The following is a 22,091-nucleotide window of genomic DNA, read 5'->3' as shown; positions in this document are numbered from 1 at the left end:
ATTACAGTTTCAAAATGTAATAATTTGAATGTGTAATAATTTTTCAGAAAAACTTCGTAATGTAGGGTTTTATTAACACATACAGCAAGCTGCCAGTACCCTGTTTTTTTGGTGACCAGAATGAAACTGGTCAAAGGAAAAAATACAAAGAGATTGGAAAGTTTGACATTCTCTACCTAATGTCTGATTCCATTATTTGAACCAGCCAGCAGATGTATTATTCAGTTAGGTCATCCCCAGGCCAGGCTTTGGCTGTTACATTTTTTTCTTGTGGAAAAAAATTGTCTGGGTGTGATGCTGATGTGTAAAACACAGCAAGCTTGTGCAAGCCTGGAATTTCTACAGCAACTTAGCAAAGCAAGTAGAGAATATGTTTACAGAAAACTAAGGAATGTTTCAAGTAAGGGTTTTCCTGATCCTTTATCTATTAAAATCAGCAGTAGTAATTTCATTTCAGTGGGAAGAATACTATGTGGTACTGCATAACATACAGTGGGATTTTTTTTCCCTAGCTGATGCTGTTTTCTTTTTTTTTTTTTCTTTTTTTTTTTTTTGTGCTTTCTGTGGGCATATATTATGTGTAATTTGATGTGGGAGTAAATAAAAATCCTTATATACTACTTGCACATTTATGAATGCAAGCATTTTCTTTAAATAACAGCAAGAATCCAATTTTTTCATCCTGATACTTACCAAAGAAAACACAGAGCAGCCTCGGAAACATCACAGAGGCACAGTGTCATAAATCAGCACAATTTAACCAAATGGTTAACAAGCTTTACTAAAATTCTGTGCAAATGAATAAATAGCAGGCTGGGATTTTTTATTGTATAATTTGATTGTTTGGCTGCTTGTTTTACACTTCAAACTAAACATGGAAGTGGAAGTGGAAATGGTTTTCCATCAAAAGAGATTCCTTTAAACTTCTGAAAATTAGACTTATTAAAAAGACTGGAAAAGACAGTTAAGTTACTTTCAAAACCTATTACAGTATATTCAACATTCAATTTATACATCAGAGATTGTTATAGCAGTTTTATTTATCCATCCAAAGCTAGACTGATTACTATGGAGTTACTCATGAAACATTAATAGAGCACTATGTTCAATGCTAACATGATTATGGTCTGACCTCAGCAATGGTACAAAGGACAGAGGCAGAAAGTGTCCCTGATAACATTACCCTAATGCTGGGCTCATCAATCATAATCTCCCAGTTTACCAGGGGAAAAAAATGCACGCATAAAACCTTCCACAGATGTGCATCTGTAGTCCTACTCAGCCTCTCAGTCCCCACAGACTCAGAGCAGTCCAAGAGCCAGAAATAGAACAGATTCAGTCAGTAAGTCAAGCATGTTAAATCAAGGCAGGGAACACTACTGTGAAACACTGAAGCACAGTTTTTTTAATAAGCATTCTTAGTTTAGAAACAAAAGATGCAAGATTGTGTAATTCAAAGTTAATTATAATGATATTTTAATTATGGCTTATGCACATATTAAATTACAAATTGCAGTGCTGAGAAAAATGTATTCATGATAAATTATATTTTTGAAAGACTAAACGATGTCTTGTTTTTGTTATACATAGTTTGTTCTTATTACGTAACTGTTACTAAGATTGAATTTTCTTTCTGTCTCTGAAATGATTTATTTGCACTCCTCTGCTGCCAATTGCATTTTTGTACCGTTCCCTGGCTATTCAGAAGGATGCATAGTATTTCATAATTAAAAAGCTTCTTGAATAGTCATTAGAAATATCTAATATGAAATCTTTGTGTTATGAGAATCTAGAAGATCTTTTCCTCCTCACCATTTCTTTTCTACCAGATAAGAAGTAGATAAGACTTGATATTACTTCCTCAAAAGTCACTTTGATTTTTTTTTTTTTTTTTGTTGCCAGGTTATGCAATTAAAACTTATTTAGGCAAAAGAGGTTTCAATCTACTTCAAATTTTTAAATTACTTTTAGGAGTGGTTTTTTTAAACTTGCTATACTGCTGAAAAATCTTACTTGTATCATGAAGACACTTACATAAAGGATCACTTTCTCTGCAGACATCCCTGAGTAACCCAAATCTGTGTAGTGTATTTCTTTGTCACTTCTTTTAAAATATTACTTTGCTTAAAAGAACATAACTAATCTCAGATAGCAGTTTTGCCTGAAATACTTTATGAGGAAAGTCAAGGATTTCGCTTTGATAGTCAGTGCAAAGAATAGTAACTGAGAAAGAGTAATATTTGGAGGAGAGAATCTGCAATTGCTGCAGAGGACTATGGATATGAGGGGAGAGGAGAGGAGAGAAACCCACCTCACAGGCTGAAATGGCTGATGATCTGTTTTGGAGCAGATCAGTAAAACCAAACTATCTCAGAGTAATTATAAGAAAATATATTTTAATATATTACATATAATTTAATAGCAAGATGGAAAGGTTTTTGGAGAGACAGACAGCATATGGATATGGAGGACAAGGCAGCAAGGCAGGAACTGCAGAAAGAGAAGGTGCAACTGTGGTCAAGACAAGTTGCAGCATCAGGGTTTTCAACTTCTCTAGTGACAAAAAATACCTGGATAGATATTTTATAAATCCAGAACTTCTGATGTTTTATATAGCATATAGTCTATATTACAATAAAAACCACTGCCTCCTACTGACATGCCTGTGAAAAATATCTTTAAATATGAAATTTGAATGAGCATAGGGGAAAGTGTGCAGCATTCATAAAGGTCATAAAAGAGCTATAGTAAGAAGTAATTTGGTTTATAATAACTTTATTTCATTTTAACATAAACTTACTAATACCTTTTTCTATTTTACAACAGCATAGGTCAGATTTTCAGCCTGCGGAACATATGTACATACACTTGCCTGTTGACACACAAAACCCACAAAATATGCATATACTAGATGTATAATTATGCCTGCAATTTACCTATTAACAATAAAAGCCACTCCACTGGAAACAATAACATAGGTAAACACTTTCATACAAAGGTAAACACCTTCCTTAAAACAAAACTAATGAAAAAAACTTGACTGGAATGTTGCTATTTGAAAATGAAGCCCTAATAACTGTTCAAATGAGTTCATTTTGGGAGTGCTGTTTTGTGTACATATTAGTTATGATAGATAACACAGTGGATTTTGGTTCATTTCTGTTTAAAAATATTTTAAAACCATATTATATCATTATATAGATATTACATAATTATATAAGTAATAATTTTTAAATGTTTCTATAGTTCATATTAAAAATGATCATAAAATTGGAGCCCTCAAAATAATTTAAATCCAAAGTGCTGATTTTTATGGCGATCATCAGCCTATTTTAAGGATATTGTTGTTGTCTTTTTCTGTATGTTTTTTCTACTGTACCTACAAATTATGTTTTATACAGAAAATTCCATCACCCTAGTCCCTACTGAGCATTGCATATTCTTGAGAAACCAAACGATGTACCATTGACAGTGAACAGCTCATAAATTTTCAGGAGACACTTACATGGAGGGGGAGTAGCCTGTGCATTAAAGCAAATTAGGGAGAGGATTCTGCAAGTATCACATGAGTAGCATTGCAGAAGTACTTGGAAGAAACCAGGTCGGACCTGATACAAGAAGCTTTTCCTGGACTAAAATAAATTCAGATTATAAAGCCTTGATCCACTGAAGGAGAGATGGGACTTTGTAGCATTTTGGTGCCCTTTCTTGAGGGCACCGTTCCTGTTTTTCATGCCTGGTGCCATACCCCACAGGAAGCCCCAACTGGGAGTCTGTGATCAACACACAGCACCATTTCATCCTGCAGCTGGAGGCGGTGCAGTGCTAAAGCCCATGAAGAGCACTTCTTCATAGCTCTGGCTTCTCTCTCTACCTTCTACTCTGTTCCTTTCCCTAAATTCTGCATCAAATGAGTGTTACACCATACAGCTTCCACTCTTCTGAAAAATATAGCTCAAAATAATTATATTCCCTTGCTATACATTTCCTCAAAGTTTCTTCAAGAAACTAAGGCTCTTGCCCAAGGAATTAAGGACCATTATACCTGTAAACATAGTACAATAAATCTGTTTAAATAATTGGAGACAAAGACATGATATGTAGCTGTTAAAAAGTAGATAATTTAATAAAATATTAAATATTATTAATTAATTAGTTAATAATTATTAAATGAATTATTAAATAACTATTAATCAGTGAGAAATATAAGTTCTCCAAACCTGCCAGGGTCAGTAAAACCTTCTCTAGAATGAAAAGGTGCTGAGTAAGGGCTGGCCATGTAAGTGGAAACTGCCTTAGGGAAATAAAACATATGTGTTCAACTCTCTTAAGTCTTTTAACTTGAAAGGTCAAAAAAAGTGCAGTTCCCCTCATGAGCAAGACTGACAAACTGGTAACAATGAACAAGGTACTCAAGGTACTTTTTACCTGAATCTCCAATGGCAACCTCTCTTCCCACACCTCTCAAGTGACTAGAATGCAAACTGGGGACTCAGGGAACAATTTCCCTCCCACTTTAGGAGAAGATCAAGTTGGTGGCCGCCTGAGGAACCTGAGCATGCATCTATGGCACCTAATGTGTTGAATCCCAGAGTCCTGAGGGAATGACTTAGTTGTCAAGACACTCTCCACAAAATATCATGGCAGTCAGGAGAAGTCCCTGGTGATTGGAAAAAGGACAACATTGCTTCCATTTTTAAAAAGGGGTAGAAAGGAGGGCCCTTGGAACTACTGGCCTCTTGCCTGGGAAGGCCATAGAATAGATACTCCTAGAAGCTGAGCTAAGACACATGGAGGGCAGGAAGGTGATTTGGGACAGCCAACACAACTTCCCCAAGGGAAAATCCTTCCTGACCAACCAAATGGCCTTCCATGATGGAATGATGACATCAGTGGACAAGGGAAGGGTTCCAGGTGTCATTTGTTTGGACTTGTGTAACGACGTATATTTGTATTCCACGGACAGATTCAAGCGAGATCTCTTTGGTTGCTCTTGGAGGATGAAGTTTATTCAGGACGCAGAGAGGCTCTGCCTCGAGCTGCCAGACACAGCACGTGGCTGGGCCTCGGGTGATGGGGGAGGGGAGAGACAGAGAGGAGAGCAGGGACTCCCGGAGGACTCTCCAGGAGGGGAAGGGAAGATCCAAGAGCGCGTCCAGCCCCCCGGAGACCCTTTATCAAAGGGGGCTCCAGGGTGGGCTGGAACAGGACCTGGGCCAATGGGGTCACAGGCACCTGATGGTTCAGGGGAGGGTTACAGATGTGGGGTGAACCATACATTCTGGGGGGTGACATGGAACAGTCCATTTGGCTTTTGGACCCCGCTGTAGGTGAGGGTAATTGTCCAGCCAGTAGGGGGCGTTATATTCGTCCTGGCTGTACCATTGTGGTTCTTAATCATATTTATCTACCCTTCCCAACATCTCCCCTTTTTCCACTGAACCATTTGAAATATTAAATATTGATTTAACAACTATTTTCTGCACACTTGGAGGTGTACAGGGTATTGTTACTAGAACTATATTTATTGCTACTGAAACAGTCAAGCTTATTTTACAGAGTTCCTTTAGCCAAGGTGCAAGGCTCAAACTATTAAGTAAACTGTATAGCTGAGATGACCTTATTGTTATTAAATCCCTGATTATAGTAGGGGAGGCATTGTCAGAATTTTTTTTTGGAAAAGGTCTTATAATTAAACGGGTTGAAAAAGGTTTGTTAGGGTTTGTGTTAGATATATAGGTGGTCTTAGAGCTTGCAGGCTTGGCTAAAGCTACTCGGCATTTGTCCTTGGTTGAATTATAAGTAAAACTTCAATATAAAAACTGAAACAGAAGAACAAAAACAACATGCACGCATTAAACGATAGAAAGTCCATTTTTCTTTTGATGACGCAGCGTGGTTCAGGTCTGGGTGCTGGCTTCTTGGCTTGTGCTTGTAGAGGAACTGTCTGGTGTGGGGGTGTCAGCAGATTTCGGTGCGTGGTAAGGCTTTACATTCTTTCTTGGGACCAACTTGAGTCGTCCACCTGTGGAAACACAAGAAAAACCTTTCCCCCACGTTAGAAGACTGTGTGGACTTTGTATATGTCCTGAATCTAAGATTTTGGGTAAAGCTGGAGGGTGCCCTTTTATTTTTACTTTTTTTGTGTTCAGGAAATGTCTATAAATTTGGAGACGAGGCTCTCCTGCAGAGCTACTTAGAAAATTGTGAGCATATAGAGCCTTATTCAACCTCTTTTGAGGTGTAGCCTGATCTACTCCCCCTTCCTTTAGAAGTAAGATTCGTTTTAGAGTTTGGCGTGTATTTTCTATGGTAGTTTTTAACTGTGGTGTAAGATAGGAAAAGGAGATAGCACTGTCATTGAGTACTGGTAGGACTTCTTTCACCTCCTGAGAGGGGACAGCTGTTCGCTGGCTGTGTAGCACTTGCAAGGCTTGGGGGTGCAGACTGTTGTCTTTGCAGCTATTATATTTGATTTCAGGGCAGTTTTTCAGTTGAAGATTGCTGGCACTTTGTTGAGAATTTGGTGAGACTGGGATAGAAAGGTTAGAGTTTGCAGGGGTAACATAGTTCTCTGTCTGTTCTTTGTTTGTAGAAGCTGCAGTTACAATGTTGCTTTCACCTTGTCGAGGCAGAGTGTCTGTATTAGGGTGTGGTGAGGAGCTGCTAGTGTGGGAGGCAGGGGCTGCTGCCAGTTGAGGCAGAGGAGCGGGAGGGGTGGAGATCGTCGGCAGCAGCGCTTGTGGGGGACTGGCCTTTTCGGAAGGATTTTTTGTAGCAGTGGCATTGGGTGCTGCGGCAGTGTGAAGATCCGGCGGAGGGAGAGATGCGGAGGGATATGATGATGGTTTCGGCAAACCAGGAAGTGGTGCCGGCGTTGGGGGGTTCCGGGGCTCTGTAGCCAGAGGCAGGGGCTGCGGCACCGCAGGGGGATGGGGGGGTGGGGACGCCGGGTTTGCGTCTGCCGGGGGGGCCGGCCGCGAGTCTAGGAGGCGGGGGGGCAGCGGGGGCACGGCGCCGGACCCCGGGGCGTCCCTGGGTAGGACGGGCGGTGCGGCGGCCGCGGGGGCGGGGTCTGGGCTGCGCGAGGGAGAGGAGGTGGAAGCAGGGGCGGGGTCTGGGCCGCGCGAGAGGGGGGCGGCGGCCCCGGGGGCGGGGTCCGGACCGCGGGGGAGGGGGGGGGCGGCCGCGGGGGCGGGGTCAGGGCTGCGCGGGAGGGAGGCGGCGGCCCCGGGAGTGGGGGCCGCCCAGCCCAGGGCCGGCGCGTGGCCGGCGTGTTCGCCGGACCAGGGGACTTCCGGGCGGGTCGGGGGGGCGGCTGCGGAGGCGAGCGTCTGCAGCTTTTGCAAAATCGCAGCTGACGCTTGAAATTGTGCTTGCAAAATAGCCATTGACTGGGTTTGTGTTTGCAAAATGGCTGTTGTTTGATTTTGTAAAAGTTCGGCTATAGTAGCCACCATAGCCGGGACAGGCAATGCTGGGGGGCCGGGCGGGGGGGAGGCGGGGCCCGCGGAGTGGTTTGGGGGGGAGGAGGTGGCCGCAAGGGCGGGTTCTGGGTTGCGGGGGAGGGGGGGGCGGCTGCGGCGGGGAGCGCCGCTCGCTCAGAAACCGCCGAGTCGCCAGCCACCTCGCCGGCATTTTCGCCGCAGCGCGGGGTGGGGGGGCGGTCTGGCGGGGATATTTGAGCCACGGCAGGGAGCGGTTTGGCTGCTATCAGCGGCTTTTGAGAAGCGCAGAGTTCTGCTAACACTTTATAAGCAGGAAATAAGTCGCAAGCATAGGGGTCCCGCCGTGAAATGTCGTTAAACAGTGTATGTCCCACGGACTCCCAAAAGTCTCCACAAAACACAGCAGAGCGCTCGGCATATGGGAACTTAAGTAAGATCCATTCTAGGAGTTTTCGTAGCTCTTTTTTAGGCAAATTACTATTATGGCTACGTAATAAGTGGTTAAGTTGCTTATAGAGATCTCGATCAGCTGCAGAGTGGGACTGTCCCATTTTTAAACCAGTGTGGCTCACCTCGGTGTCGCAGGAGCGGGGTCCTCTGTCAGGTTCTGACGTTTACTGCAGTCGGTGCTGAGGGCTCACCGCGGGGTTTCTCCAGAGCTTCAGCGCGGGCAGTGCTAAGCAGTGCTCGCCTGTGCTTTGTGTACGTGGCCACGTGGCGCGGCAAGTCTCGTCACAAAGCCTTGGGTCGCTGCGGAATCGCGGCGATCACCTGTGCTCGGAGAATAACGGCCAGGAATCCTAGAAGAGCTGTAAGAGCTCGCTACTATGTAACGAGTCTCTGAGCTGTAGGATGGCTTCGGGACTTTTTAAAGAGCTCTGGTTTGTCACTGCCTAGCAGCAAAATGCCGTGCTCGCAACAGCGATGGCGAGGAAATACCTGGTTATTTAGTTAGTGTCCATGGAAAGGTGTCCTACAGGTAGAAAAGCTGGAAAGCATCCAGACGGGTGCAGTTGCAGGTCACCGTGGGTTCGTATTCGAAGATGGGCGCCAGTCTGTAACGACGTATATTTGTATTCCACGGACAGATTCAAGCGAGATCTCTTTGGTTGCTCTTGGAGGATGAAGTTTATTCAGGACGCAGAGAGGCTCTGCCTCGAGCTGCCAGACACAGCACGTGGCCGGGCCTCGAGTGATGGGGGAGGGGAGAGACAGAGAGGAGAGCAGGGACTCCCGGAGGACTCTCCAGGAGGGGAAGGGAAGATCCAAGAGCGCGTCCAGCCCCCCGGAGACCCTTTATCAAAGGGGGCTCCAGGGTGGGCTGGAACAGGACCTGGGCCAATGGGGTCACAGGCACCTGATGGTTCAGGGGAGGGTTACAGATGTGGGGTGAACCATACATTCTGGGGGGTGAGATGGGAGAATCCATTCGGCTTTTGGACCCCGCTGTAGGTGAGGGTGATTGTCCAGCCAGTAGGGGGCGTTATATTCGTCCTGGCTGTACCATTGTGGTTCTTAATCATATTTATCTACCCTTCCCAACAGACTTGCTTTTGACACGGTCCCTTGCAACGTCCTTCTCTCTAAATTGGTGAGAGTTGGATTTGATGGGTGGACTGTTCAGTAGATAAGTAATTGATTGGACAGATGCATCAGCTCAATTACATCAGTGACAAGTGGTGGTCTGCCCTGGGACCAGTACCATTTTATATCTTCAACAATGACATAGAATTTAGGATGAAGTGCACCCTCAGCAGATTTGCAGATGGTACCAAGCTGAGGGGTGTGGTTGACACACCTGAGGGCTGGGATATTGTCCAGATGGATCAGAACAAGTACAAGAAGCAGCCCATGGGAATCTCATGAGGTTCAACAAGACCAAGTACAAGATGCTGTGTCTAGGTCAGAGAACTTCCCAGTATCCACACAGTCTGGGGGACGAACAGATGGAGAGCAGCCCTGCCAAAATGACATGAGGATGCTGGTGGATGAGAGACTGGACATGAGCCAATAAAGTGTTTGCAGGTTGGAAGGCCAACCTCATCCTGAGCTGCATCAAAAGCAGCATGAGCAGCAGTTCAAGGGAGGTGTTTCTTCCCTTCTCTGCTCTGCTCTGGAGGGACCCCACCTGGAGTGCTGCTTCCAGCTCTGGGCTCCTCAGGAAGGACACGGACCTGTAAGAGTCACAGGAGGGTCACAAAGAGGACCAGGGTCTGGATTATCTCTCCTATGAAGACAGGCTGAGACAGCTGGGATTGTCCAGTCTCGAGAAGACTGGGGAGACCTTATTGTGGCCTTTCAGTACTTAAAGAGTCCAGTGAAAAAGATGGGGACAAACTTTTTAGCAGAACTTGTTGACATAACGTCAGTGGGTAATGGCATTAAATGAAAAGAAGATAGATGAGACAAGATATAAGGAAGAAACTTTTTATAGTCAGGATAATGGAGCACTGTAACAAGCTGCCCAGAGATGTGGTGAATGTCTCATCGCTGGGAACATTCAAGGTCAGACAGCACAAGGCTCTAAGCAACCTGGAGTAGTTGAAGATGTCTCTGTTCATTGCAGTGGGTTTGGACTAAATGACCTTTTAAGGTCCCTTCCAACTCAAACTGTTTAATGGTTCCATGTTTTTCTGATTCTAACACCAGTGAGAGGATATTAGATGAGAAAAGTGTGAAATAAGCTCATTTAAACCAAGCATCGATTTTTTTCAAATGTATTGTTTAATCTTTGAGTAATCAAAAGTTCTTCTGTTTTCCTGAAATTATCTTAATATTCTAGAAATAAAAATGCTAATTTTGACCAAAGAAATATGTAATAATTTTTTTGTTAATTACATGTTAATAAATAAATAATATATACAGATCAAAAGAAACTTTTAATATATGGACTTCAGATGCTCAAGAGAGCTCTTGGGCTTATTGCTGCAAGTGGATTTGATGTGGATGCTAGGAAGATAACTGGTTTTAAATTCTAACTTCTTAAAAAGCTTTATCGCATACAAAAGGAACATTAAAATTTGAGTACTTGAAAGTAAGGAAATGCTTTTTTGGTTGATGCTGTAGCATACTTTATTTTATTCTTGCATACTAGCTTCCTGCATTTTAACTGATGTAGAAGTCCTATGAAAAAGATTATATGGAATTATGTAGTTGCTGACAATATCATGTTGTACATGCACAGTACAATATAATTAAGGATATGGCATTTTAAAATTATTTGTTGGGAGTCATGCTTTGAAACTAATTAGTATTAGTTTAATAGTATTTAGTATTAAGCAACATGAATGCTATTTTGATAATATTACATTATGCATATGATGGCTTCTGATTTTGAAAAGGAAACAACAAAATTTTGTATGGTTGTCTGCAACATTTCTTTATAGCTTTTTATGGTATGCTGAACTTAAGCCCTTGAAAACTGAGCTACATGTCAGCTCTTAAGCCTGAGCCTTCCCAACCATTTTCATCAGAGATAATAGTCACTGGTTTTGACAGAAAAGAGTCCAGTTTCCCACCAAAGCACAGAGTGTTCCTCTTCCATGAGGAGCATTACAGGGAAAATCTCTGAGGAATGGTTGCATGATGACCCAGGCATGGTTTGCCTTGTCTGAGGCTAGTCCTGCTTGTGGGGTGGTGAGGAGGGGGCTGCTGCCAGTAAACAGGGCATGGCATGGTGCTACAGTGCCTGATGATTAGTTCTGAAGCAGCCACCTTTTGATGTAAATGAGCAAAATGAATAATCTTTTCCCAAAATTTATCAGCTTATAAAATCTGAAATTTCCTCAGAAAGACATCAAGCTCTCTCCTAGCTGGAAAGTGTTCATACTGAGTAGTGGCACTGTGAAAAAAACAGTGGAGGAATTTCCATTTTAGATTTAAGACTAATTATAACTGTTTTGAACATGAGTTGAAAGACTGCTTTTTTGAGTTCTCTTTCCCATTTCCATCTTTTTTTTTTTTTTTTTTTGACAAATTGCCTAATCTACTTGAAAAGCCCAGAAATTATTAAAATACTTGCAGCTAGGAGAAACTCAGTATCTGAAAAGAAAATTAGTGTGATGTAAAAGTGAAGGAAAAAGAGAATATTTTTACTAGTTATCTCAATAAAATAAGTTAATTTTTTTAATGTTCAAAAGATTTCAAATATATCAAATAAGCCTGAAGAGAAAACGTAATGATGCCTGCTATGTTTTCTCAGTTTTCCTAATCTGGAATTTCACTTGCAGGCCCTGGAAAGCGAGTTTGTATCATGTCAGCTTCATCAGTGGATTGACCTTATATTTGGCTACAAGCAACGAGGACCAGAAGCTGTGCGTGCACTCAACGTTTTCCACTACCTAACATATGAAGGCTCTGTGAACCTGGACAGTATCACTGATCCTGTCCTCAGGGAGGTAGGTGTTTACTGTCATTTCATGCTAAAAACTGCTGTCATCTTACAAGAAATGGTACTTTTTCCATCTTTCACTGCTGAGCAAAATGGATGTGTTTGACTTGATTCAGAATTTAGGCCCCAGGTGATTTTGGAAGCAAGTATGAATAAACTAGCAATAAAACAAATGAACCTAATAGATTTAATATTCAGTTATGGTGTAGGAAATTAATTTGCAATGCATATTCTTTAATATAGTGTCTGGTACGTTTTATAATTTACTTGTATTAAGTTCACTTAGTAGAACTGAAAAACTGGAAAAAAACTTGCATCGTAGTCATAGAGGACAAAAATCTAAACTTTACAGTCAGATGATGGTAAAAATGTGTCTGAGAAAGAATGTATTTTCTAGAGGGACTGCAGCAAATATTTATATTACTTTTAATCACATAAAGTATCATCAAACTGTTATCAAAATAGAAAATGCTTTCTATTTGTTGTGCATTCAAGTACTTTTATTTATATGTATGTATGAATTAAATATATGTACTTTTGCAATATATACAAGTGAGTGTTTTAAATTAATCAGTAAATTTAAAAAAAGATCTAGATATCCTGCTACATTTTCTTCCAGTGACTGTATTTTTTTTCACTAAAAGTAACAATTTTAATTATGGCTTTCTAGTACCTATTAATTTGCATGATGACTTTCTAGCAACGTTCATTTGTTGACTAAAACAATTGAAATTTGGTGGAAAGTGTGAGGAAGCAACAGCTGCTAGATGAGTACTGCTGTGATGAAGCTCTACACACAATCTTCCATTCCCCCAGATAGCTGCCATCTGCTGTATGCAAAACAGTCATAATGTACATTGCCAGGCAATGGGGTTTTGTTTGTTTGTTTCCAATCTTGCAGACAGAAATCTACAGATTTCAGAAAAAAGTAGATTCTGGAAAGCATTCATTCAGCTAACTACTGAGTTTTATGATGGTTTTGGTGTTTTTTGAATTTGTTTGGGTTTTTTTGTGTTTGTTGGGGTTTTTTTGTGGTTTTTTTTTTTTTTTTTTTTTTAACCAATATGGTATATTGCTGCATTCTGTTACTTTTGGTGGCAGAATTAAAAAAACATTCAGATTCCAGGCTTCCTAGAACTGGATTTTCACTACATGCCTTAGACTTTCTAAACACCTAATATTTTCTTAATTTTAAGACTGGCCACAATTGCTTTGACTCCTCCTGCCTCAAATATTTCATGTTGACATCTGCATAATAAGTTTCTGGATTTAAAACTTCGAGCATGAGAAGAGTCATGCTCTTCTAGAGATAAGAAGAAGCAATGCTATTTAAAGTATAAAACAAGTATCAAGCACCATGAATACAAGGGATTTGCATGGCTTAGGGTCCTGATCTGCATGGGCAAACTCCTATGTCTTGACTTTTAGTGTCTACTCCCACAAGGCAACTTGTAGGATTGAGGTCGATCTGTCTGTCTGTGCACCTTATCTAAGATCTTATGACATGATGAGATTCTTCAGCTCTCCTAGGTTTCTACTTGCTTGCATATCTTGTCATCAGAAATTTAAGAAAATTCATGGAGGTGTTTTTGTACACTTACTTGTATATCTAACTCATGCCCTTTAAGTCAATAAGATATAAACAACTTCTTAGGCAATTAACACTGTCATTTTAATTTAGAAATGCTGCAATTTAGAATTAATTGCACCACAAAGTTTTCCAGGAAAATGCATCTCTCAGTATCTAAATGCCCTTGATGTTTATTTTGTAAATAAACTAAAATGTTGTGGTTCTGTGTCACAGAGGATGGTGAATGTTCCCAATACATGGCTGTAAAATAGGCCAATCAATACAACCTTATTGGCAGCAGCCATTATCAGATCATGGGCTCAAGTAAGGCAGTAACTGTGGCCATAACTAATTTCATATTGAACTGAGTCCCAGATGAGTCTATCCAGTGAAATAAATCTTCAGATAAAAAAATATCCTCTCATTTACATCTGAACTGATTGAAAGATGTAGTTTCAAAAGGTGGGGCCCTGTGACCTGTTTATGCTGTACCTTGGCCCTTTCACTTTCACGCTTTACTTGAGCACCTCACTTAACCACTAAAAAAGATGTTCTTAACTTTCTGTGAAAAATATTAAGGTTACTTCTGTAGTCATCTATCTACAGAAAAATATTTAGCAGTGGATCAACTGATCCCTGCCATTCCTTACATCTTTCTCATATGCTTTGGGTGCTCTCCAAGAAATCTCTACTGTTTAGTATTGGAAAAATGGCCATCCTGTGTTATTGTTCTTTGCAGATCTATTGAATAGGAGATTTTCCATTGGATTTTCTTTCTTCATTTTCCATATAGAAAAATCCTACTGATAGAAACCTTAATAGTGGGATAGCATTAAGTTTTAGATTACTTTAGTCTATGAAATCACATACATCTGCCCCTGGAATACCTCTTTGGGAACTTAAGATTTGTACTGGATGGGTAAAATAAACTGGTTTAATTTCAACATAATCAATTTGATTTTTTCAAACAAATTCTTAATTTCTGATACAACAAAAAAATAATTGGTCACGATAATTTACCTCAAGTTGTTACAAGGGCAACAGGAAAGTCCTGATTTACCTACCCCATGGAATAAAAATATAAAATTGAATTTAATGGTTTCAATCTTTTATGATTAGAAATTGGTAAATTCTCCAGTTCTATCAGCTGTAATGCTCTCATAGTCACATATTGGAAAATGATTTTCATATTATAATGAGGAGGAAAAAAACATGTAACAAATGAAATGAACATTTTCCAGGCCTAAAATCCTTCTTTTTTTTTTTTTTTTTATTCACTTCAACATTTTTACCGTAGCAGTGAGGTGGAACTAAAACTTGAACATCTTAAGGATATTGATTCATTCTTACTTGACAGGTGGAATAATGGTTGCAGCACTAACCACAGCAATTACAGCATTAAAATGTCAAGAAATTAGAGGTCAGAATAACAGATCATTTTCTTCCTTTTGTCAGATTAAAAATTGACATTCTTTGACAGCACAGGATTTCTGGCTGAGGAAATTATGACAGCTTAACTCATCTTGTACTTGTAAGGCAGTAATTGATAATGAACTTTACCATGACAGTCTTCTCCTGTGGAGAAACATGACAGAACATCCCTGGTACATAGCCTGTATCTCTTTTTAATATGTAAACAGTAGTTATATTGGACATTAGATGTTATTTGGAATTGTCTTTACTGTTAGTTTACATCATAATCCAAATCCTTTTCCACTAGACAGACTTGGCTGACTTCAGGGAATTGATGCTGAGAATGCTAATATATAAAGAACAATATAGGAAATATGGTTTATTAGTAGCACTTTGATGTTATGGCTCCACTTCTTTGATAAAATATAGTTCCTCCCCTGGTTTCTCCCAGAATATCTGTAGATTTTAGGAACCCTTTTCTTCTGCAGATACCTGGAAATGAGGGCACTCAAAAATCCATTAAGTTGCACTTTTTTTCAAGTTAGGAACTCTCATGACACAAAGTGCTGTGGCTGAAAGGAAACAACACAGGCATACTGGTCGTTAGAAAATGCAATAGACAAGACAAAATTATTTTTATTTATTACTAACTTAATTTAATGTATTGTAGATGAGACACAAAAAAATTAAGTGGAGAGCTTAGTGCGTAAAAGGCTAATCACATGTAGTACTGAAACCACATCTAACTTGCAGAAAGCTATTTGGGGGTTTTGGATTGATTTTTTTTTAATCATAGCCAGATCTCTATTTATTTCCTTTTTTACACTTTCACCTTGTTTGTGATTAGAAATGTTTTGAAAAATAGTTTCAGCTTTTGGTTTGCTTTGGACTTAAGGCTTTGTATCATCCTTGTGTTGAGCTGCAAATCCAGCATAGTAGTACAGTACAATGACTTTCCTGTGACTTGCATCTTTACCATATGGTTATGTCTCCCTACTCCAGCAGGAGTTATTGCAAGGATGTAGTAAAGCAAGGCAATGTGAACCTAGTGGGCTCAGATATTTTTCCTAAGCACCTGTCAAGGTACCTGAGCATACTTGCAACTCACACAGCAAATTGAAAAATTATTAAAATTGCTAATGTTTGACAGGCAGTTGCTGTGCCCATAAACTAATCCTAGTAGGACAATTTTCCTGGCAGCTAACAGAGCATATGGCCTATGCAATATTTATTTCTTTGGTGATGACTTGATATTTAGCATATTTAAATAATTTGAAAAATCATAATCATGTGCTAGTCTTGCAGTGCTTTTCAGCTACCCTCATTTCTGGGTTATATTTTTCCTCTTATATTTTCTTCTGTTATCTCTTTCTTTGATCTGACAGGAATAACGAAGCATCCCTCTGGATCTGCTATAGTGAAATATGCCCACAGGAAGCAGAGTAGATCACATCAGTTTTCATTTTTTTTCCCTCCTTTCTTTTTTTTCCCCCTTCTTGCTGAAACACTTTTTGCTACTACAGAGGGATGACATGATAGGGCTGTCAAGACTCAGCAAGATAGATATATCTTTAACAAAGGGAGCTGGAGTACTAGCCCTTCCCTGGTGACTGAATCTGGCAAATTTATGGGGAAAAAATTAACACACTATTCTAATAGCCCTATATAACACTTTCAAGGTAGCACCAGCCATTGCCACCAAGTGCTTATTCTTCCTTTCTCTCAGAGTTATTAGTAATTTATTCTGATTTCATTTTTAACTTGCTAAGATATTTTTCTTCTGGGAGCTGTTTCTTTGATGTAACAAGAGTTTCAAAACCACCCCTATGGATCTGCTTGATTGAATTGTACCCACAGCACTGGCCACTTATATGTTCACTTGTATTTAATTGCCTCCATACAAGGGACGGTCTTTGCTTTCTTTCTAGGAGCAGTCCTGTTTAAGCGTATGGATAGTGGTGAAATTAGTTGGAAGCTGCTTGTAGTATCAATATCTGCTTTTTTCAAAGTTGAGTTAAGGAATTCAAGTAATAGCTGTCATCAAAGTAGAAATTATTTTCCAGTATGCTAAGGGCCTTATTCTCTAAGAAATGTGTATTACATTCTGTTGAATTTTGTGAAGAAATCTACTTCTTCTTCATTCCAAATAATGTTTTTCCTAAACATACAGAACAAGATTTTTTTTTCAAAATTTAGACTGGTTTGGAAAAAAAAAATTGATTGTTTTGTATTATATTTGGCCTGTGTGTTTTATTGCTTTAAGGGATTATCAGCAGAATATTAATGGATTTTTTAAATGTTTCACTCCGGGAACATGTATGGATATAATAGAATAATTTGAATGTCTTTCTGGTGAGTTTCAGAGCACTGCATCATTCTCTAAATGGAAAAGGGAGAGTTTTTATTTGCTGTCACTTTGTTATGATAACCCTCTGTAGATCAAGAAGCAAAACACAGGGACTTTTTAAGGGTAAGATATTTATTTTAGTAGATAAAAATTTCTGCAGAAGACACAGAATATAGGAAAAGACATATTGAATCAGAATATTCAAAAAGGAATGAATATTGATTGCATGAGGTCAGTTACTACTCAGTAACTGCCCAATGTATAGACTTATACTAGGATATTAAGGTGTGCACGTCCATATGTTTATTGTTCAGAGAAAAGGGCTTTCAGAAGGTGTTTTCTTCAGATTACCAAAACATTTTAATTATGCATCCAATTTAATTATGAAATTACTTTCTGGGAGGACCTACCCTAAGTAACACAAGCCATTTATGACAAGAAGTCAAAAGTCAAATTCTGATTCATACGACTCCAATTTAAAAGCATCCTTCTACCATTCCTTAAAACAATTATCCACAGTTAGATCAATGATTGATCATGATATCTCCAGTTAATGAATATATTAGAGATGAGAGATAGTCAATATTTCAAGAATATGTGATGATCTGAATTCATGACCATTCCTGGATCATGCTGTTACATGTTTATAGGAATTCATAACCTTTTCAGAATCAAGAAAGATACAGTCTCTTAAAGTAAAACAATTGGCATTGGTTTGTGGCATACAGGTGGAGTTTTTGGCTGAAATGGCCCATTAGAAGGTTTGGGATTTGTTTATTTTTTATTGTACTTATGATTAAAATGCTCTTTATCCAGGCAGAGCTAAGCACTGCCACTCAAAGAGCGCCACCAGCTTTACACTGAGCATTCAAATGGAAGAGATGATGGTAACTTATTAAGCTGATGAGAATTGAATCAGCCTATTTATTACATATTTCATGTCATTCATTCATCTATACTGCAGTGATTTTGTAAATAACCCAAATTCCAGAAAAATGCCTTCTAAGACTTCAGCCTACCTGAAGTATTATTTGGAATAAATTCTTTTGCCCATTCTCATCTACATTAGAAATTCCATGAGCATTTCAAACCCTGGAGTCTTACTCAAACTGAGTTTAATGTTTTGCCGATAAGAAAAGAACATTAACCACAATTGCTCTCTTTTATTGCAGAAATATATAAAATATCTGTCTTGTGCATGAAAATTTCTTCTTTATTGTCTGGGTTTTCTTTTTGTTTTTCTCTATATGGATGACAGGTACCAATTTTTGTTTTTTAAAATTAGCAACAAGCATTTTCACATACACATACAGTAATATTTTATGCAGGGGAGAGAGATGTGAAAATAACTGCAGCCAGTTGTAACAGAAATAGCTGGAAGGGACTTCTTTTTTCCTATTAGCACAGATTTCAGTTGTATTATGCTGTCATTACCTCAGCATAAATTAACCATTATTCAAAACATTTCCCACAGAGTAGTTTATTGGAACAGATATTACTCAGTCTAAGTATCTAGTCATTCACTTAGAAAGATGCAAAGCTGAGCTTTCTAAATGTTTTAAACATATTGATAATGTGACTCTTTTAATGCCATTTTGAAGTCTGTATACAGTATATCTATATTATTGTTTTCAATTTATGTCAAGAACAAAGTGAAGTTTTGAAGAATGTGTTCTGGGAAATAAACCAAACAAAATTATTTCTTTATAAACTAAACCCTACAAATAACTGAGAACATTTAGTTTGAATGTAACAGTATAATCTTGTTCCAAAACTGAAATTCTAATATACACTGAAACCTGATGAATACTATAATATTTATTTTTACCTGTACATTTTACCTACTTCCCCATCAGTCCTTTTTCAGATGTGAGTTTTGAAGGTTTGCCTGTTCTCTGAAATACATCTTATGTCCTGCAGTGGATAAATTGAAGGTTAGCAGATAGCTGGAGCCTAATCATAAGCACAATTTGTAGTATAGAATATGGGCTTTCAAAATCTCAGTGCACCTTCTTTAGGTGGGAACAAGACAGATGATTTGTGATAGAAAGACAGAGCTGAGAGTGAAGAAATAAACCTGCGTTTTCTTTCTGTTCAGATGAAAAATGAAAAAATGAAACCACTAATGTTATATTGCCACATTCTTTACTTTGTTTTATTTAATTAACAAGAAAAGATTTTATTCAAGGGGTTTGAGATTTCTTTTTGTCAAAGCAGAAGTAGAACATGAAGTCACATTTTTCATTTTGTATAGTTTTATGTTTATAAAAAAAGAATGAAATACACGTACTAGATACTGTGGTTTTCTGAGCCTGTTCTGCTTTCCAAGCATTAAAAATGTCTTCAGTCATCATGTTTTATTTCAATAATAAACCAGAAGAAAAAAACACAGCTAAAATGCATTCTTTGATGATTAAGTACCCTTTCCTCTTTTATTACAGCCCAGCTTTCAGAAGGCCTGTTCTGCTCTTTGCTTCCCTGTTTTCCTCATTTTCTTTTGTGTTTTCCTGAAGGGGAAGTTCTTAATTGTAAAAATAAGTAAAAATAAATATGATGTGTATGTTCTACACTGAAACATGTGTAAGTAATTCTTCTGGCAGCAAAGGTCACTAATTATTTGAGGTATTAATAACATCTATTTTCCACAACAATTCTCTAGACTTAATCTTTTACCTTCATTTATTTACTTCTACATAAAAGATGTCAGTGTCCCAGCAGTTCAAAGGACTACTTGCTTATGATTATCTGAATTCTTGTCAGCTACTGGCAAAATTGCTGCAGGGTATGAGGAGTCACTAATAGAGTCCCTTTCATTCAAGTTTTGGTTGAACTTCCTCTTGGTGTGTTATTTTCTATTTGGGTTTACCAAAAAAATCTCAGAGAGCTCAGGAAAGAGCATCCTAGTGATGAGAGTAGAAGATTGACTTAAGGACAGGATTTCAAGAGCTTGACAGAACATAACAGTCAAAGCAGATGTATGGCAGAAAGGCAGGAATATGGAGAGGGCTCATGCCAATGTTTATATGGATATTGTTAGGTTTGGTGCCAGATTAATTAGCATTTACAGGGTCAGATTCAGATGTGAAAGTTTAGACATAATGGCAGAAACTTCCAAAGGTTTATAGGCTGTAATTTGACTATACACATCTCGTAAGAGATACTGTAGAGGCCTCATTAAATGAATCGCCTTAAACTAGAATGAGCAAAAACTGAAAATGGATGTTAAGGAAAAATGTAAAATGTGGGAAGATGGAAAAACTGTGGCTTTTTTCACCTGTATCTTTTATTTTGTTATGTTTCATTAAGGTGATAGCTTCAAACATAACACAAAAACAGGTGCATTGTAAGTAACTGAATTAATCTGTGCCTCCCTTAACTACATTAACTTCCAATCTATGTTACTGGGTTTTTGGTTTTTGTTTTGGTTTTTTTTCTGTTTTAATTGAGGAATATATTTTTTAAAAATTTAACTTCTGAAAAATTAATGTAGAGTTTGGTTTAGGGGGGCTTTTGTAATTGATACATTATGGATGAAAATTTTTGCAGACAGACAGGTCTTTGGAGCCTTTCATTAAGACCCTGTTTGAGTAGTTGATGCTTTGGTGATTTAAGTAGACCAAAGTCAATGGGTTTAAAATTTGTGGTCAGTACGTGTCCTGAGCATCTACTGTGTATAGATTGCTATACAGCAAGTATAGTTTGCTACAGTGCTACAACCAAAATCAGTTGCATGTAATTGACCCCAGGTCACAAAAATTAAATATTTTCCTAAATACTCAGAGTAATTTTTTTTTATTTCTTATATTGCCAAATTTGTCTGGAAGTGACAATAATGTGTAGCAGTTACACAGAATAGAATGCAAACATATGTGTATTTCCTAAGACGAAAGGATGAGAGTATAGAGGAGGGAAATGTAACTGAAGTGGAAAAAGAGTAAGGAAAAACTTGGGACTTTCTTATAAAAAGGATAAATCCAGATGATGAACAGAAAAATCATGGAAGAGGTGGAATCATTGATGTATTTTTGTTCTTTAAAAAATTGTTCCCTCCCAAACTAGGCTTGTCATTGCAGAAACTTTACATGCATTTATTGTTTATTTTTTAAAGGCTTAATTGTTAATTTTTAGAGGCCCACAATTTAGCTGTTAAATTAAAAGGAATAGTTAATCTGTAAGCATGCACTGTGAAAGCTCTTAGTCACAAAAAAAAAAAAAAAAATTAACTAGAAAAAAATGGATGAAGTTTCAAAATTTCAGTAAAAACTCCTACTAGTATTACTGTTGCCTTTTTATGAATAAGATGCCTATGCTTAAAGGAGTCTGTGCTCCTAAAAATGACAATTAAAAACATACCGTGTCTTAAACAAAATAAAAGACGAGAAGAATTAAACCTGATGATATCATAAAACAATTTTCTCTTCAATCTGTACAGAGTAAAATTTTGCAGTGTGTAAGAGGCAGTACACTGTTTGGGTGACATCAGCATCTCTGAAAACCATGGGAAATAGCCCAATACTACTTCCTTGGCTTCAATCCCAATTACTCCCCAAGGACTTAACAAATCTAGGGTGCTTGTATTTTATTCTCGTCCTGGTTAGCTTTTCCTTTTTTTCTGGCAGCTGTGCAGGAAGCAGCAAGCCAGGCTCTTTCTGCTTCTCTGACCATTCATGGCTCATGAAATAGTCATCCATCTTGAAAGTCATCATTCAGAATTATTAAATCCCAGCATTTCCTCAAAAATACCACATTTTTTTTCACTTGCTGCATTGGCCTGTTGAGAGCTGTGAGTGGAGGTCAGGCTGGCTGCTTCTTCTTTCTGGACCAGGCTGTGGAATACAGACAAAGATGCTCAGTTTTGCTGTTTTGTCCAGACTGAAGTTCACTTCATGTATTTTTTCCCCAGGAGATTTTCATGAACAGTAG

General features: G+C 38.6%; 1 protein-coding gene across 15 annotated transcripts in view; it reads left to right on the top strand.

Moving 5' to 3' along the window:
* The window catches only part of NBEA (neurobeachin), a 457,966-nt gene that overhangs the window by 400,420 nt on the left and 35,455 nt on the right, over nt 1-22,091 (top strand). For all 15 annotated transcript variants that reach the window (XM_041719826.2, XM_041719812.2, XM_041719807.2 and 12 more), the window contains one exon: nt 11,678-11,845. In XM_041719826.2, the coding sequence (XP_041575760.2) occupies nt 11,678-11,845 (168 nt within the window). The remainder of the gene's footprint in view (nt 1-11,677; nt 11,846-22,091) is intronic.

This window comes from Taeniopygia guttata, chromosome 1, assembly GCF_048771995.1.
Source record: "Taeniopygia guttata chromosome 1, bTaeGut7.mat, whole genome shotgun sequence".
Classification (NCBI taxonomy): Eukaryota; Metazoa; Chordata; class Aves; order Passeriformes; family Estrildidae; genus Taeniopygia; species Taeniopygia guttata.
Note: the sequence above shows the minus strand (reverse complement) of the source record. Positions and strands in the feature narration are given on the sequence as shown.